This window comes from Theropithecus gelada, chromosome 6, assembly GCF_003255815.1.
Source record: "Theropithecus gelada isolate Dixy chromosome 6, Tgel_1.0, whole genome shotgun sequence".
In the NCBI taxonomy this organism is placed as follows: Eukaryota; Metazoa; Chordata; class Mammalia; order Primates; family Cercopithecidae; genus Theropithecus; species Theropithecus gelada.
In genome coordinates, this window is record NC_037673.1 from 42446185 (window position 1) to 42463617 (window position 17433).

The window sequence follows — 17433 nt, forward strand, 5'->3', positions numbered from 1 at the left end:
ATCACCCACGGAAAAAGAGAAGAGTTGGAGTTTGAATCCACGCAAGAGCCCACGCCCTTATCATTAAGCTACCAAGATAGAACTCTGTAGATGGGAAATCGTATCTATTAACTGGCTCTGGAATTTTAAAAGTCAATTTTATAAGTTACAAAAATAGATATGGATAATTATTTATTCAGTGGCGCTGACTCACAATTCAAAACACCCAATGTGATTTATTCTTTGGTTGGGGAAACAATTATTGATCCGGTGTTGATTTGTGTTCTGGAAACCACATGAAAATACCTAAGCAGTCGCAGATGCTGAGGGGAACTGGGCCAAGTTGGTAAGAACTGCTGGTGGTAGGAGCTCTGCCATAGTGCACAGGGCAGGCCCATAGAAAGGCGGGCCCATTGTTGGGGGATCCGGCTTCCGGAGGAGGGGACGACATTGAGGGTTGTATCAGGCCCCAGAGGCAGCGGCAAGGGAGACTGTGAGAAACTGGGAGCAACGGCAGGTACACTCTGAACTCTATTGACGGTTCGAAATTCCCGCTTTCTCCATAGAGATGCTTTTCTTCGTATTTCCTTACAGTGCTCTGGGTCCATACAGGCTTTTCTTTTCATACACTTCCGTCACATCCGCGGGTCCTCGGCCTCCATCCTTTATTTTTGCTGGGCCGCTAAGGACGCTAGAAAGCAGTTCGAAACTCCCGCTTTTTCCATAAAGATACTTTTCTTCGTATCTCCTTACAGTGCTCTGGGTCTATACAGGTTTTTGTCTCAGGCACTTCTCTCACATCCGCGGGTGCTCGGCCCCATCCTTTATTTCTGCTAGGTCCCTAAGGACACTAGGATGCCGCGGAGGGAGCCAGGGGACCCAACCTTCAGGACTGAGAGTGAATTCTTGAGGGGAGGCGAGGAGGGAAGAAGAGGTGAGCAGAGCGTGGGGCGGGCGAGCGGCAAAGGACCAACCGTGTGGGGTAGGGGAGAGGAGGAGCTGTGGGACTCAAGCTAGCAGACAGGAGGACCCAAAAGGAAATGGAACTGTCACTGTCCTGTGGGGATGGTTGAAGCCAGCAGGCAAGAGGACAAAGAAGGAAATGGGACTGTCACTTGCCTGTGGGGACGGCTGAAACTGAGCCTTGAAGGTCACAAATCAGTCTATCCTGCTTACTAAGGAATTTTACAAGCACTGAATCACCAGCTTGTCACCGAATTTCACAGGGCAAGACTATATTCACTGAAAGGATCTTGACCTAGAAAATCAGAAGAGCAGACGATTAAGATACCTAGAAATGAATTGCCTGGCTCTGCCAGTATGGCAAAAGGGCTATCATGCAATGATAGCAAATGGAATATTAGTGATGGTTTTATAAGGAAATAACAGGGTCTTATTTGGGGGAAGAAGTTGAGAGAAAATCAAGCTCAAATTTAAATGTATTTATTTCAAGAGCCAGATTTTGAGACAAAACCCTAGTAACACCTTTTATATTTAAAAGGTTAGGTACCAAAAAAAAAGGTGGGGGTGGAGAGAGCTTCCATTAACTACTTCAGATTACCACATAGCACTATTAAAAAATAACAGTACTATCAAATAGCAATTATTTTTAATTATTTTTAATTATTTTATCATGGGAGGCTATTACAAATATTTTTCTGCTGTAAGGATCAAGTTTTAACTATTTAAGGGATTTTATATATAGTTGTACTTGCATATATCATATATAAGATAATAATTTGAGATGATTCAAGAAACAAAATATGCAGCTAAAATTCTCTGAAATTTAAAAACTATTAATAATTGCTAACGCAAAATAATATTTCAAAAGAAGAAAATGAGATATCTTGATGAAGTAACATATTGTCAAGCAATGTCTGTTTGGGTTAACTTCCTTTTAAACAATAATATGCCCCCAAATTGCTTTGAGTAACTACATCAAGAATTTTACTTACATTTTACTTTAGACTAGTTACCACTTTCACACACCATACCTGGGTTCATGTTTTTTCCTCAACCTAACATCCCTAAATTTCAAACTTGTATTTTCGCTTTCTTCTTTGCTAGAGAAAAATCTAAAGACAAGTGTCTCATACTTGTTTACATTACGTCTGAAGATGTAAACTCATCCAGTCAGAACAGATAAACTGACTTTTGCAAAGTAACTAGCATTTACATTCTGTGATTCTGAAGAATTTCTTATGATTGGTTTCATAGGACTAAAACTGAAACTCTCATTCTTCAGCAGTTAGCTGGCTATCCCCAAAGGTTAATCCCTTATACAAAACTACAAGACAATAGAAACGCAGAGAGATTGCTTTGAACATATTAATTTCCATGTGTCCTTTATTTACCAGTTTACCAAACAAAATATAAGAAATAAGCATAACAGCTGAAAATATTTGTGACATGATAGTTAAATAAGTATTTTTAACATCTTAATTTAAGAATAATTACAGTTAAAAGTCATGCCTCAGATTTAATATTGCATTAGGTTTTAATGCATTAAGGAAACAAATCTAAATAAGTCAACTGGGGTGTGGGTGGTAAGGAGTGGAAAAGACAATGCATTTGACCACTGTTAATATTGGTTATAACAAAAATTCTCTGAGTGCAATGGAGCCCAAGTAGATGCCCTATGAGTTGAATATAGAAATATTAGTATTTGAGCTATGAACACTATTGTGGTGCTTTAGATCTTATTTATTTATTTAACACTATCTACTGTTTACTACTTTCAGACATGGACCAAAGCAGTGAAGGATGTATGAAAAAGATTAGCAGTGTGAATCTTGACAAACTTATTAATGACTTCTCACAGATAGAAAAGGTATGTAAAGATAGAAAACAATTGTAGTATATAGGGATACATGGAACAGATTTTGCCAAGGATAGAAGTTGGGAAGAAAGAAAAATGTACCAAAAAATGATCAAGATAATAATATATTTTGCTATGCTCTTCTCTCTCACTTTAAAAATCCATGTTTAAAATATATCTGGCTTTGACTCATTTATACTAATACATCAAAATGTCCCTAGGACAGGGAAACAAATAATTTATGTACTTTTGCCAAAGTTAAACAGAAAATGCATGTAGTAGTCCCCTTATCTGAGGTTTTGCTTTCTACAGTTTCAACCACCTGAGGTCAACAGTGGTCCAAAAATATTAAATGGGAAATTCCCAAAATAAACAATTCATAAATTTTAAATTCTGCACCATTCTGAGTAGCACGATGAAATCTTCCATTGTCTCTCTCAGTCCTGCCCAGGATGTGATTCATCCTTTTGACCAGTGTATCCATGTTATATAGACCACTAGTCTATTAGTCCCTTGGTAGCCACCTTGGTTATCAGAAGCGTGAGTACAGTACAATGAGATAATTTCAGAGAGAGAGAGACCACATTTATGTAACGTTTACTACAGTATATTGTTCTATTTTATTATTAGTTATTGTTATTAACCTCTTACTGTGCCTAATTTATAAATTAAACTTTATCATAGTTAGATATGTAGAGGCAAAAATATAGTATATATAGAGTTCAGTACTATCCGTGGTTTCAGGCATCCACTGGAGGTCACGGAACATATCCCTCCATGGATAAAAGGGAATTGCTATACTTGAAAGCCTACATTGTCCAGGCCAGGCGTGGTGGCTTAAGCCTGTAATCCCAGCACGTTGGGAGGCCGAGGCGGGCGAATCACGAGGTCAGATCGAGGCCATCCTGGCTACCATGGTGAAACCCTGTCTCTACTAAAAATACAAAAAGTTAGCCAGGCATGGTGGCGGGCTCCTCTATTCCCAGCTATTTGGGAGGCTGAGGCAAGAAAAGGGCGTGAACCCGGAAGGCGGAGCTTGCAGTGAGCCAAGATCGCGCCACTGTACTCCGGTCTGGGCGACAGAGCGAGACTCCGTCTCAAAAAAAAAAAGAAAAGAAAAAGAAAGCCTACATTGTCCGTAAATTCAGGAATGGTTTTAGTAAACATTGAAGTAAATGCATATTTCAATCTGTTATTATAACTACTCATTTTTTAGTATTTCCTATTCTATCTGTTCCATTTTCCTTATCTTTTGCCTAAAAGCAAAGCCATTTAAAGTCTCTCTCCCCACCTCTGGACCAATGGTAGACCAAACCCACAAGTGTATATTGGGTTTATCCTCCCCCCTCTGCCTTCAACAGCTGTTGAAAAATGTAGATGGTTAAATGAAAGAATTGGGGAGTGACTTTGTGAAGCAAGAGTGGGAGGGAGACTACTTCTATTTTCTCTTCTTTTCTTATAATTCTTTTCTATTCCTTCTTTTCCTCAGCGCGCGCGCACACACACACACACAAATGTCATAATGAAAGAATTTTTATGATCGTGGGTATTTTACATGTTCATTAACATGAACTTTTTTTAAACAGTGAAGTTAAGTGTTCTTAACTGAGTGATTCCTAATATAACAAGAGATAAAAGAGAAAGGAATAAGCATTTTTGGTGGGAAAGGAGTTAGTGCAATGATTTTGGAAATTAATTTGGAAATATCTGTCATATTCTTAAACACTTTAAATAAGAAATAATTGTTCATTTTTGAAGTGATGATGGTATTGTGGCCATATTTTGAAACAGTCATCTCTTGGAGATACATATGGATGGTAACATTAACAGATGAAATAACATAATGTCAGAGAGTTGCTTTGAGATCAGTTCAAAAGTGGTGAGACTAGGGAAGTGGATAGAGATACAGATGACATAAGACTGTTCATGAGTTGATTCTTGAAGCTGTTTGAAGAGCATATGGAGGCTTATACTATTCAAAAAAACACCCAAGAGATATGGTCAAGAATGTTTATTCATTACAAAAAGTAGAATATGGCCTCTCTCTCTTTCTCTCTCTCTCTCAGTAAGAGACTGGTTAAATAAATTACAGCATATTCAAAAATGAAACTCAATGTAGCTGTTAAAAAGAATGAGGTAGGCCGGGTGCGGTGGTTCACGCCTGTAATCCCAGCACTTTGGTAGGCCGAGGCAGGTAGATTGCCTGAGCTCAGGATTTTGAGACCAGCCAAGGCAACATGGTGAAACCCTGTCTCTACTAAAATACAAAAAATAAGCTGAGTGTGGTGGTGTGCACCTGTAATCCCAGCTACTCAGGAGGCTGAGACAGGAGAATTGCTAGAGCCCAGGAGGCGGAGGTTGCAGTGAGCCAAGATTGCCCCACTGTACTCCAGCCTGGACGACAGTGTGAGACTTCGTCTCAAAAACAAAAGCAAAAACAAACAATGAGGTAGATCTATGTGGGTTTACATGACATCATCTCCCAGATAATAGTACTAAGCGGAACATCCAAGGCACAGAACAGAATATAATATGATTTCTTTCTATAGCTATACAGTCATAAAATATTTTGGAAACATATATAAGGAATTGTTAACCATGGGACTGAGAGTTGAATAGTTAGAAAGAAAATGGTTCAAGTTAGATCATATTTTTACTTTTCATTTATAACTGCTAGTCTGTTTTAATATTCTACCATGTTACCTTTTCATTTAAAAATAAATTGGGAAGTGGGCTTATTTAAAATACAGTCATACATTGCTCAATGACAAGGATATGTTCCGAAAAATGCATTATTAGGCAATTTGGTCATTGTGTGAATGTTATGGAATATATTTACACAAACCTAAATGGTGTAGCCTACTACACACCTAGGCTTTATGGTATAGCCTATTGCTCCTAGGCTACAAACCTGGACAGCATGTTACTGTAATGACTATTGGAGGCAATTATAACATAATGGTAAGTATTTGTATATCTAAACATAGAAAAGATACAGTAAAAATATGGTATAAAAGATAAAATTGGTACACTTGTAGAGGGCAACACCACTATTATATATGCAGTCTGTTCTTGATCAAAATATCTTTATGCAGTACATGACTGTATATGTATTTTTTATTAGACTTTCAAATATTAAGTGGTTTGTATTTTCATTAGTCTGTATATACTTAATAAAAAATTAAACTAGCAGCATTGATTTGTTAATAATAAGTATTCTATTTCTTCTACAGAAAATGATAGAAACCAATGGAAAGAACAATATACTGGATATTCAGTTGGAAAAGACAAACTGTCTATTAAAAGTAATGCAAGCAAAGGAGGTCTCAATTAAAGAAGGTTAGTTATTTGCTGCCTGAGGAATGCTAATTCTAATGAAAGTGTTTTTCAGTACAACAGTGATTGATATTACACCATATATTTGTAAAGTATTTTAAGTCCACATAGAGCTTTCCAGACTATCATCTCATTTATATCCTTATTATAGCCCTGAAAGACATGTAAGATGGGTATTATTACTCTGCCTCACCAATGAAGAAACATAGAATGAGACAAGTTAAATAATCTTTCTGAGGCCGCTCAATTTTCTGAGGTCAAAAGAAATGTCCAATTGAAGTCTCAATACAGGCCTATAAAAACCATTTAGAAAATAATTAAATTGAATTTATACCTTATAATTACATCAAAATAAATGTCAAATGTGTCAAAAATGTGTGTTAAAAGGGAAGTTGTACACATATATTGATTTGCTCTGTCAACTGAGAGGGCCTAGAGGCAATAATTCCCCACTGACATTGAGCATTTCTGGTTCCCAGATCTTGGTTCCTTACACCATTCTCTAATAAAAGGAACCAAGATTTTTTTGAGACATGGCTGATTATAACACTGGGGCAGGAAAGATGCACAATAAGCTTCAAGTATCTTATAAGGGCAGAAAGTAAGAAAGTCCTCAAAAAGGAATAAACAAACAAAAAGCACCCCACAGTGATGGGAGTATGTTAAAAGGGAGATAAAAGCCAACTGAAAGAACCAGTGCTGGAACAACCTGAGCTAGCCCAAAGTGTAAAATAAACATCTATGAATCCTTACTGATATAAATAAATGATTTAATAAATAAGCAATTGGAGAAGAAGAGACACATCTTCTGTGCAGAAGAATTGCAAATGACTTTTGTAGATATTTTGCCCTCAAGGAGGAAGAGCATGGCTCCACACTCATTAATCGTGGGCTCAGTATAGTCAGTTTCTTTACTATAGTGAAGACACAGTATGAAAAGGGTGAGGGTAGGGGAAAAGCAACTACAAAGTGGAGAAGCCTGACAAATACTACCTCAGTTACATGATTAAGGTCAACATAAATAGTTATATCATATTGATAGTATACACTCTTGATATGATATGATAAAGATGGCACTTCTGTGGTCTTCTTCCCAAAACCCATAACCCTAGTCTAATCATGAGATAAATATCAGAAAAACTCTCATAGAGAGACATTACAAAATACCTGATCAGTATTTGCAAAACTGTCAGAGTCATCAAAACTAAGGAAACTCTGAGAAATTATCACAGCCAAGGTTTGAAGATACAGCCCTAAAAAGTAAAGTTTATTAAAAGTTAAAAAAATGAAACCACAGAAAACTAGAAGAGAAATGTAGGGTTTTTATTTTTATAATGGAGAATGCCTTTCTAAGTGTATGACACAGCATATGGAAACAATAAAAGAAAGGATTTGTACTTTTGACTCTAAAAAATTAATAAATTTTTGGAACAGTTTTAAGTTGACAGAAAAAAATTGAGTGAAATTACAGAGAATTTCCGTATACTCTCTCACCCCACCACTTCCCTATTATTAATATCTTGCATTAGTATGATACATTTGTTATAGCAGATGTGCCAATTGATCCACTATTATTAACTAAATTTCAGCCAGACAGGGTGGCTCACACCTGTAATCCCAGCACTTTTGGAGGCTGAGGGGGGTGGATCATGAGGTCAGGAGTTCAAGACCAGACTGGCCAAGATGGTGAAACCTCGTCTCTACTGAAAATACAAAAATTAGCCAGGCATGGTGGTAGGCACCTGTAATACCAGCTACTCAGGAGACTGAGGCAGGATAATTGCTTGTATATTCAAACATTTAAAGAAGAAATAATACCAATCCTACTCTAACTGTTCCTAAAAATAAAGGAGGAGGAGAGAATACTTCTACACTCATTCTACAAGGCCAGTATTACCCTGATACCAAAATCGGACAAAGACACATAAAAAAAAATAATAATAACTACAGGCCAATATCTCTGATGAATACTGATGTAAAAATCCTCAAAGTGCTAGCAAACCAAATTCAACAATACATTAGAAAGATCTTTCATCATGACCAAGTGGGATTCATCCCTTGGATGCAAGGATGGTTCAACATATGCAAATCAATCAATGTGTTACATCATCAACAGAATGAAGGCTAAAAATTATATGACCATTTCAAATGATGCTGAAAAAGTATTTGATAAAATTCAACATTCCTTCATGATAAAAACCCTGCAAAAACTGGGAGAGAAGAAACATAACTCAACATAATAAAAGCAATATATGACAGACCCAAAGCTAGTACCATACTGACTGGAGAAAAACTGAAATCCTTTCCTCTAAGATCTGGAACATGACAAGAATTTCATCCACTGTCACACTGTTATTCAACATAGTACTGGAAGTCCTAGCTAGAGCAATCAGACAAGAGAAAGATATAAAGGGCATCCAAATTGGAAAGGAAGAAGTCAAATTATTCTTGTATGCAGATGATATGGACTTATATTTGGAAAATCTAAAGACTCAACAGGAAAACTATTAGCATAAACAACTTCAGTAGAGTTGCAGAATACAAAATCAACATACAAAACTCTGTAACATTTTTATATGCCAACAGTGAACAACCTAAAATAGAAATTTAAAAAGTAATCCCATTTACAATAGCTACAAATAAAATTGCATACCTAGGAATTAACCAACAAGTGAAAGATCTCTATAATGAAAACTGTAAGACACTGATTAAAGAAATTGAAAAGGACACCAAAAAATGGAAAAATATTCCATGTTCTTGGATTGGAAGAATCAATATTGTTAAAATGCCCATACTATTCAAAGGAATCTACAGATTCAATGCAATGCCTATCAAAATACCAGTGACATTCTTCAAAGGAACAGAAAAAATGATCTGAAAATTTGTATTGAACCACAAAAGACCCAGAATAGCCAAAGCTGTCCTAAGAAAATGAAAAAAAAACTGGAGGAATCATATTACCTGACTTCAAATTATACTACAGAGCTACAGTAAGCAAAACAGTATGATACTGGCATAAAAACAGACACATAGACCAATGTAATAGAATAGAGAACCCATGAACAAATCCATACATCTATAGTGAGCTCATTTTTGACAAAGGTGCCAAGAACATACACTGGGGAAAAGACAGTCTTCAATAGCTGGTGCTAGGAAAACTGGATATTCATATGCAGAGGAATGAAACTAGATTACTGTCTCTCACCATATGCAAAAATAAAATCAAAATGGATTAAAAACTTAAATCTAAGACCTCAAGCTATGAAACTGTTACAGGAAGACTTCAGGGAAAATCTCCAGGACATTGGTCTGGGCCAAGATTTCTTGAGCAATACCCCACAAGCACAAGCAACCAAAGCAAACATGGACAAATGGGATCACATCAAGTTTAAGAGCTTCTGCACAGCACAGGATACAACCAACAAAGTGAAGAGACAACCCACGGAATGGGAAAAAATATTTGCAAACTACCCCTCTGACAAGTGATTAAGAACTAGAATATGTAAGGAGCTCAAACACCCCTATAGGAAAAAATATATATAATAATCCAATCCAAAAATGGGCAAAAGATTTGAATAGATATTTCTCAGAAGAAGACATACAAATGGTAAACAGGCATATGAAAAGGTGCTCAACATCATTGATCATCAGAGAAATGCAAATCAAAACTATAATGAAATCTCATCTCATCCCAGTTACAATGGCTTGTATACAAAAGACAGGCAATAACAAATGCTGGTGAGGATGTGGAGAAAAAGGAACCCTTGTATACTGTTGATGGGAAGGTAAATTAGTACAATCACTATAAAGAATAGCCTGGAGGCTCTTTGAAAAACTAAAAATAGCACTACCATAGGAACCAGCAATTCCACTGCTGGGTATATACACAAAAGAAAGGAAATCAGTATGTCAAAGAGAGATCTGCACTCTTTGTTGCAGCACTGATTACAATAGCCAAGATTTGGAAGAAACCTAAGTGTCCATCAACAGATGAATGAAGAAAGAAAATGTGGCACTTACAAACTATGGAGTATTATTCAACCATAAAAAAGAATGAGATCCTGCCATTTGCAACAACATAGATAGAACTGGAGATCATTATGTTAAGTGAAATAAGCCAGGCACAGAAAGACAAACATCATATGTTCTCATTTATGGGATCTAAAAGTCAAAACAATTAAACTCATGGACATAGAGAGTAGAAGGATGGTTACCAGAGGCTGGGAAGGGTAGTGGGGGGCTGCAAGGGAGGTGGGGATGGTTAATGAGTACAAAAAAATAGAAAGAATGAATAAGACCTACTATTCGTTAGCATAATAAGGTGACTATAGTCAATAATAACTTAATTGTACATTTTAAAGTAACTTAAAGAGTGTAACCAGATTGTTTATCACTCAGTTGATAAATGTTTGAAGGGCTAGATACTCCATTCCCCATGATGTGCTTATTTCACATTGCATACCTTTATCAAAACATCTCATGTACCCCATAAATATATACACCTGCTATGTAACCACGAACATTATTTTTAAGAAATACGATTTTATTTATTCTAAATCTAATGTCGTTTCAGCTGGATGGTACTTAGCAAATATAAAAGAACGAATAAGAATGACAACGTATGGAGCCAAGTGTGTGATAATTCACTTAGGAAGGAAGGGCAAACTACACATGATCAAATTTATTCAACAACAAAGAATGATATATGGACATTTTATTTTCTACATTTGATGCCAGTCAGATAAAGAATTTCTTTGCCAGTTAAAGATAGTAATAATATTAGTATTGAGAACTAAGTACTACAGAAAACTCTTTACATGTATAATTGCTTTTAATATTTGCAACTATTGTATGAAATACATATTAATATTCATATTGATGAATATTATAATATTATGGGCTCATAATCTTAGAGCCCATATCTGAGCTCAAAATGATTATTGATTTACTAAATTATATAGTATAAGAAATAGCTTAATATTCTGACCTCTGGTTTTTAGTAAGAATTTAATAGACCAGCATTTTCAAATTACATAGTAAAGTCCAACAACAACAACAACAAAACAACAGTGTGGATTAAATTTTGCAAAGAGAATCAAAAGCCATTATTCAAAATTAGTGAATGATATTGTCGTGAAGAATTTATCTAGGTTCAGCCCGCGGCACCAAAGATGGCCAAATAGGAACAGCTCCAGCCTCCAGCTCCCAGCATGAGTGACACAGAAGACAGGTGATTTCTGCATTTTCAACTGAGGTACCAGATTCATCTCACTGGGGCATGTCGAACAGTCAGTGCTGGTCAGCAGGTGCAGCCCAACCAGCAAGAGCTGAAGCAGGGTGAGGTATCACCTCACCTGGGAAGTGCAAGGGGGAAGGGAATTCCTTTTCCTAGCCAAGGGAAACTGAGACACACAATACCTGGAAAATTGGGTAACTCCCACCCTAATACTGCGCTTTACCAAGGATCTTAGCAAATGGCATACCAGGAGATTATATCCCACACCTGGCCCAGAGAGTCCCACGTCCATGGAGCCTCCCTCATTGCTAGCACAGCAGACTAAGATCTAACTGCAAGGCGGCAGCGAGGCTGGGGGAGGGGCACCCGCCATTGCTGAGGCTTAAGTAGTTAAACAAAGCCGATGGGAATCTCGAATTGGGTGGAGCCCACCGCAGCTCAAAGAGGCCTGCCTGCCTCTGTAGACTCCACCTCTGGGGACAGGGCATAGCTAAACAAAAAGCAGCAGAAACCTCTGCAGAAGTAAATGTCCCTGTCTGATAGCTTTGAAGAGAGCAGTGGTTTTCTCAGCACGGAGGTTGAGATCTGGGAATGGACAGACTGCCTGCTCAAGTGAGTCCCTGACCCCTGAGTAGCCTAACTGGGAGACATCCCCTACTAGGTGCAGACTGACACCTCACACCTCACATGGCTGGGTACACCTCTGAGACAAAGCTTCCAGAGCAAGAATCAGACAGCAACACTCGCTGTTCAGCAATATTCTGTCTTCTGCAGCCTCCACTGCTGATACCCAGGCAAACAGGGTCTGGAGTGGACCTCAAGCAAACTCCAATAGACCTGCAGCTGAGGGTCCTGACTGTTAGAAGGAAAACTAACAAACAGAAAGGAAACCCACATCAAAACGCCATCAGTACGTCACCATTATCAAAGACCAAAGGCAGATAAAACCACAAAGATGGGGAAAAAGCAGTGCAGAAAAGCTGGAAATTCAAAAAATTAGAGCACATCTCCCCTCCAAAGGAATGCAGCTCATTGCCAGCAATGGAACAAAGCTGGATGGAGAATGACTTTGACAAGTTGAGAGAAGAAGGCTTCAGTCGATCAAACTTCTCAGAGCTAAAGGAGGAACTACGTAACCAGCACAAAGAAACTAAAAACCTTGAAAAAAAGAAGGGATGAATGGATAACTAGAATAATCAATGCAGAGAAGACCATAAAAGAACTGATGGAGATGAAAACCATGACACGAGAACTACGTGACAAATGCACAAGCTTCAGTAACCGACTCAATCAACTGGAAGAAAGAGTATCAGTGATTGAAGATCAAATGAATGAAATGAAGCAAGAATAGAAGTGTACAGTAAAAGGAAATGAACAAAGCCTCCAAGAAATATGGAATTATGTGAAAAGACCAAATCTACATCTGATTGGTGTGCCTGAAAGTGAGGGGGAAAATGGAACCAAGGTGGAAAACACTCTGCAGGATATCATCCAGGAGAACTTCCCCAACCTAGTAAGGCAGATCAACATTCAAATTCAGAAAATACAGAGAATGCCACAAAGATACTCCTCGAGAAGAGCAACTCCAAGACACATAATTGTCAGATTCACCAAAGCTGAAGTGAAGGAAAAAATGTTAAGGGCAGCCAGAGAGAAACGTCAGGTTACCCACAAAGGGAAGCCCATCAGACTAACAGCAGATCTCTCGGCAGAAACTCTCCAAGCCAGAAGAGAGTAGGGGCCAATAGTCAACATTCTTAAAGAAAAGAATTGTCAACCCAGAATTTCATATCCAGCCAAACTAAGTTTCATAAGTGAAGGAGAAATAAAATCCTTTACAGACAAGCAAATGCTTAGAAATTTTGTCACCACCAGGCCTGCCCTACAAGAGATCCTGAAGGAAGCACTAAACATGGAAAGGAACAACCAGTACCAGCCATTGCAAAAACATGCCAAAATGTAAAGACCATCAATGCTAGGAAGAAACTGAATCAACTAATGAGCAAAATAACCAGCTAATATGATAATCACAGGATCAAGTTCACACATAACAATATTAACCTTAAATGTAAATGGACTAAATGGTCCAATTAAAAGACACAGACTGGCAGATTGGATCAAGAGTCAAGACTCATCAGTTTGCTGTATTCAGGAGACCCATCTCACATGCAGAGATACACATAGGCTCAGACTCCCATACAATAATAATGGGAGACTTTAACACCTCACTGTCAACATTAGACAGATCAACAAGACAGAAAGTTAACAAGGATATCCAGGAATTGAACTCAACTCTGCACCAAGTGGACCTAATAGACATCTACAGAACTCTCCACCCCAAATCAACAGAATATACATTCTTCTCAGCACCACATCGCACTTATTCCAAAACTGACCACATAGTTGGAAGTAAAGCACTCCCCAGCAAATGCAAAAGAACAGAAATTATAACAAACTGTCTCTGAGACCACGGCGCAATCAAACTAGAACTCAGGACTAAGAAACTCGATCAAAACCACTCAACTACATGGAAACTGAACAACCCGTTCCTGAATGACTACTGGGTACATAACAAAACGAAGGCAGAAATAAAGATGTTCTTTGAAACCAATGAGAACAAAGATACAACATACCAGACTCTCTGGGACACATTTAAAGCAGTGTGTAGAGGGAAATTTGTAGCACTTAATACCCACAAGGGAAAGCAGGAAAGATCTAAAATTGATACCCTAACATCACAATTAAAAGAACTAGATAAGCAAGAGCAAGCACATTCAAAAGCTAGCAGAAGGCAAGAAATAACTAAGATCAGAGCAGAACTGAAGGAGATAGAGACACAAAAAACCCTCCAAAAAATCAATGAATCCAGGAGCTGGTTTTTTGAAAAGATCAACAAAATTGATAGACCATTAGCAAGACTAACAAAGAAGACAAACGAGAAGAATCAAATAGATGCAATAAAAAATGATAAAGGGGATATCACCACTGACCCCACAGAAATACAAACTACCATCAGAGAATACTATAAACACCTCTACACAAATAAACTAGAAAACCTAGAAGAAATGGATAATTTCCTGGACACTTACACTCTTCCAAGACTAAACCAGGAAGAAGTTGAATCCCTGAATAGACCAATAGCAGGCTCTGAAATTGAGGCAATAATTAATAGCCTACCAATCAAAAAACGTCCAGGACCAGATGGATTCACAGCCGAATTCTACCAGAGGTACAAGGAGGAGCTGGTACCATTCCTTCTGAAACTATTCCAATCAATAGAAAATGAGGGAATCCTCCCTAACTCATTTTATGAGGCCAACATCATCCTGATACTAAAGCCTGGCAGAGACACAACAATAAAAGAGAATTTTAGACCAATATCCCTGATGAACATTGATTCAAAGTCCTCAATAAAATATTGGCAAACCGAATCCAGCAGCACATCAAAAAGCTTATCCACCATGATCAAGTGGGCTTCATCCCTGGGATGCAAGGCTGATTCAATATACACAAATCAATAAACGTAATCCAGCATATAAACAGAACTAAAGACAAAAACCACATGATTATCTCAATAGATGCAGAAAAGGCCTTCAACAAAATTCAACAGCCCTTCAAGCTAAAAACTCTCAATAAATTCGGTATTAATGGAACGTATCTCAAAATAATAAGAACTATTTATGACAAACCCACAGCCAATATCATACTGAATGGGCAAAAACTGGAAGCATTCCCTTTGGAAACTGGCACAAGACAGGGATGCCCTCTCTCACCACTCCTATTCAACACAGGGTTGGAAGTTCTGGCTAGGGCAATCAGGTAAGAGAAAGAAATAAAGGGTATTCAGTTAGGAAAAGAAGAAGTCAAATTGTCCCTGTTTGCGGATGACATGATTGTATATTTACAAAACCCCATCATCTCAGCCCAAAATCTCCTTAAGCTGATAAGCAACTTCAGCAAAGTCTCAGGATACAAAATCAATGTGCAAAACTCACAAGCATTATTATACACCAGTAACAGACAAACAGAGAGCCAAATCAGGAATGAACTCCCATTCACAATAGCTTCAAAGAGAATAAAATACCTAGGAATCCAACTTACAAGGAGCGTAAAGGACCTCTTCAAGGAGAACTACAAACCACTGCTCAACGAAATAAAAGAGGACACAAACAAATGAAAGAACATACCATGCTCATGAATAGGAAGAATCAATACCGTGAAAATGGCCAAACTGCCCAAGGTAATTTATAGATTCAATGCCATCCCCCATGAAGCTACCAATGACTTTCTTCACAGAATTGGAGAAAACTACTTTAAAGTTCATACGGAACCAAAAAAGAGCCTGCATTGCCAAGACAATCCTAAATCAAAAGAATAAAGCTGGAGGCATCACGCTACCTGACTTCAAACTATACTACAAGGCTACAGTAACCAAAACAGCATGGTACTGGCACTAAAACAGATATATAGACCAATGGAACAGAACAGAGTCCTCAGAAATAATACCACACATCTACAGCCATCTGATCTTTGACAAACCTGACAAAAACAAGAAATGGGGAAAGGATTCCCTATTTAATAAATGGTGCTGGGAAAATTGGCTAGCCATAAGTAGAAAGCTGAAACTGGATCCTTTCCTTACTCCTTATATGAAAATTAATTCAAGATGGATTAGAGACTTAAATGTTAGACCTAAAACCATAAAAACCCTAGAAGAAAACCTAGGCAATACCATTCAGGACATAGGCATGGGCAAGGACTTCATGTCTAAAACACCAAAAGCAACGGTAACGTAAGCCAAAATTGAGAAATGGGATCTAATTAAACTAAAGAGTTTCTGCACAGCAAAAGAAACTACCATCAGAGTGAACAGGCAACCTACAGAATGGGAGAAAATTGTTGCAATCTACTCATCTGACAAAGGGCTAATATCCAGAACCTACAAAGAACTCAAGCAAATGTACAAGAAAAAAACAAACAACCCCATCAAAGAATGGGCAAAGGATATGAACAGACACTTCTCAAAAGAAGACATTTATACAGCCAACAGACACATGAAAAAATGCTCATCATCACTGGCCATCAGAGAAATGCAAATCAAAACCACAATGAGATACCATCTCACACCAGTTAGAATGGTGATCATTAAAAAATCAGGAAACGACAGGTGCTGGAGAGGATGCGGAGAGACAGGAACACTTTTACACTGTTGGTGGGACTGTAAACTAGGTCAACCATTGTGGAAAACAATGTGGCGATTCCTCAAGGATGTAGAACTAGAAATACCATTTGACCCAGCCATCCCATTACTGGGTATACACCCAAAGGATTATAAATCAAGCTGCTATAATGACACATGCACACATATGTTTATTGCAGCACTATTCACAATAGCAAAGACTTGGAATCAACCCAAATTTCCATCAGTGACAGACTGGATTAAGAAAATGTGGCACATATACACCATGGAATACTGTGCAGCCATAAAAAAGGATGAGTTCGTGTCCTTTGTAGGGACATGGATGCAGCTGGAAACCATCATTCTCAACAAACTATTGCAAGAACAGAAAACCAAACACCACATATTCTCACTCATAGGTGGGAACTGAACAATGAGATCACTTGGACACAGGAAGGGGAACATCATACACCGGGGCCTATTGTGAGGAGAGGGGAGAGGGGAGGTACAGCATTAGGAGATATACTGAATGTAAATGACGAGTTAATGGGTGCAGCACACCAACATGGCACATGTATGCATATGTAACAAACCTGCACGTTGTGCACATGTACCCTAGAACTTAAAGTATAATAATGATTTTTTTTAAGTCAAAAAAACAAAAAGAAAAAAAATAAGAAAATAATTTATCTAGGTTCCATTGTAGAAAAATGTGGTGAGCGCGCCCCCTTGTGTTCAAGTTTTGAAAATACATATTTTTGAAACATTCAGTTGCAGAGTTCTGTTTTCAATTTACAGATTACTGAGGTATCTTCAGCTACTATATTCTATGAATCACTGGATTCATTACTCTAAAAGGCACAAAGACAAGTGGTGGCAGAGTCT

General features: G+C 37.8%; 1 protein-coding gene across 1 annotated transcript in view; it reads left to right on the top strand.

Moving 5' to 3' along the window:
- The first annotated feature begins 417 nt into the window (after nucleotides 1-417).
- CCDC152 (coiled-coil domain containing 152) overlaps nucleotides 418-17433 on the top strand; it is a 51593-nt gene continuing 34577 nt past the window's right edge. Inside the window, exons 1-3 of the mRNA XM_025387698.1 lie at nucleotides 418-496; nucleotides 2721-2809; nucleotides 6031-6136. Coding sequence (XP_025243483.1) covers nucleotides 2723-2809; nucleotides 6031-6136 — 193 coding nt within the window. The 5' untranslated portion in view covers nucleotides 418-496; nucleotides 2721-2722. The remainder of the gene's footprint in view (nucleotides 497-2720; nucleotides 2810-6030; nucleotides 6137-17433) is intronic.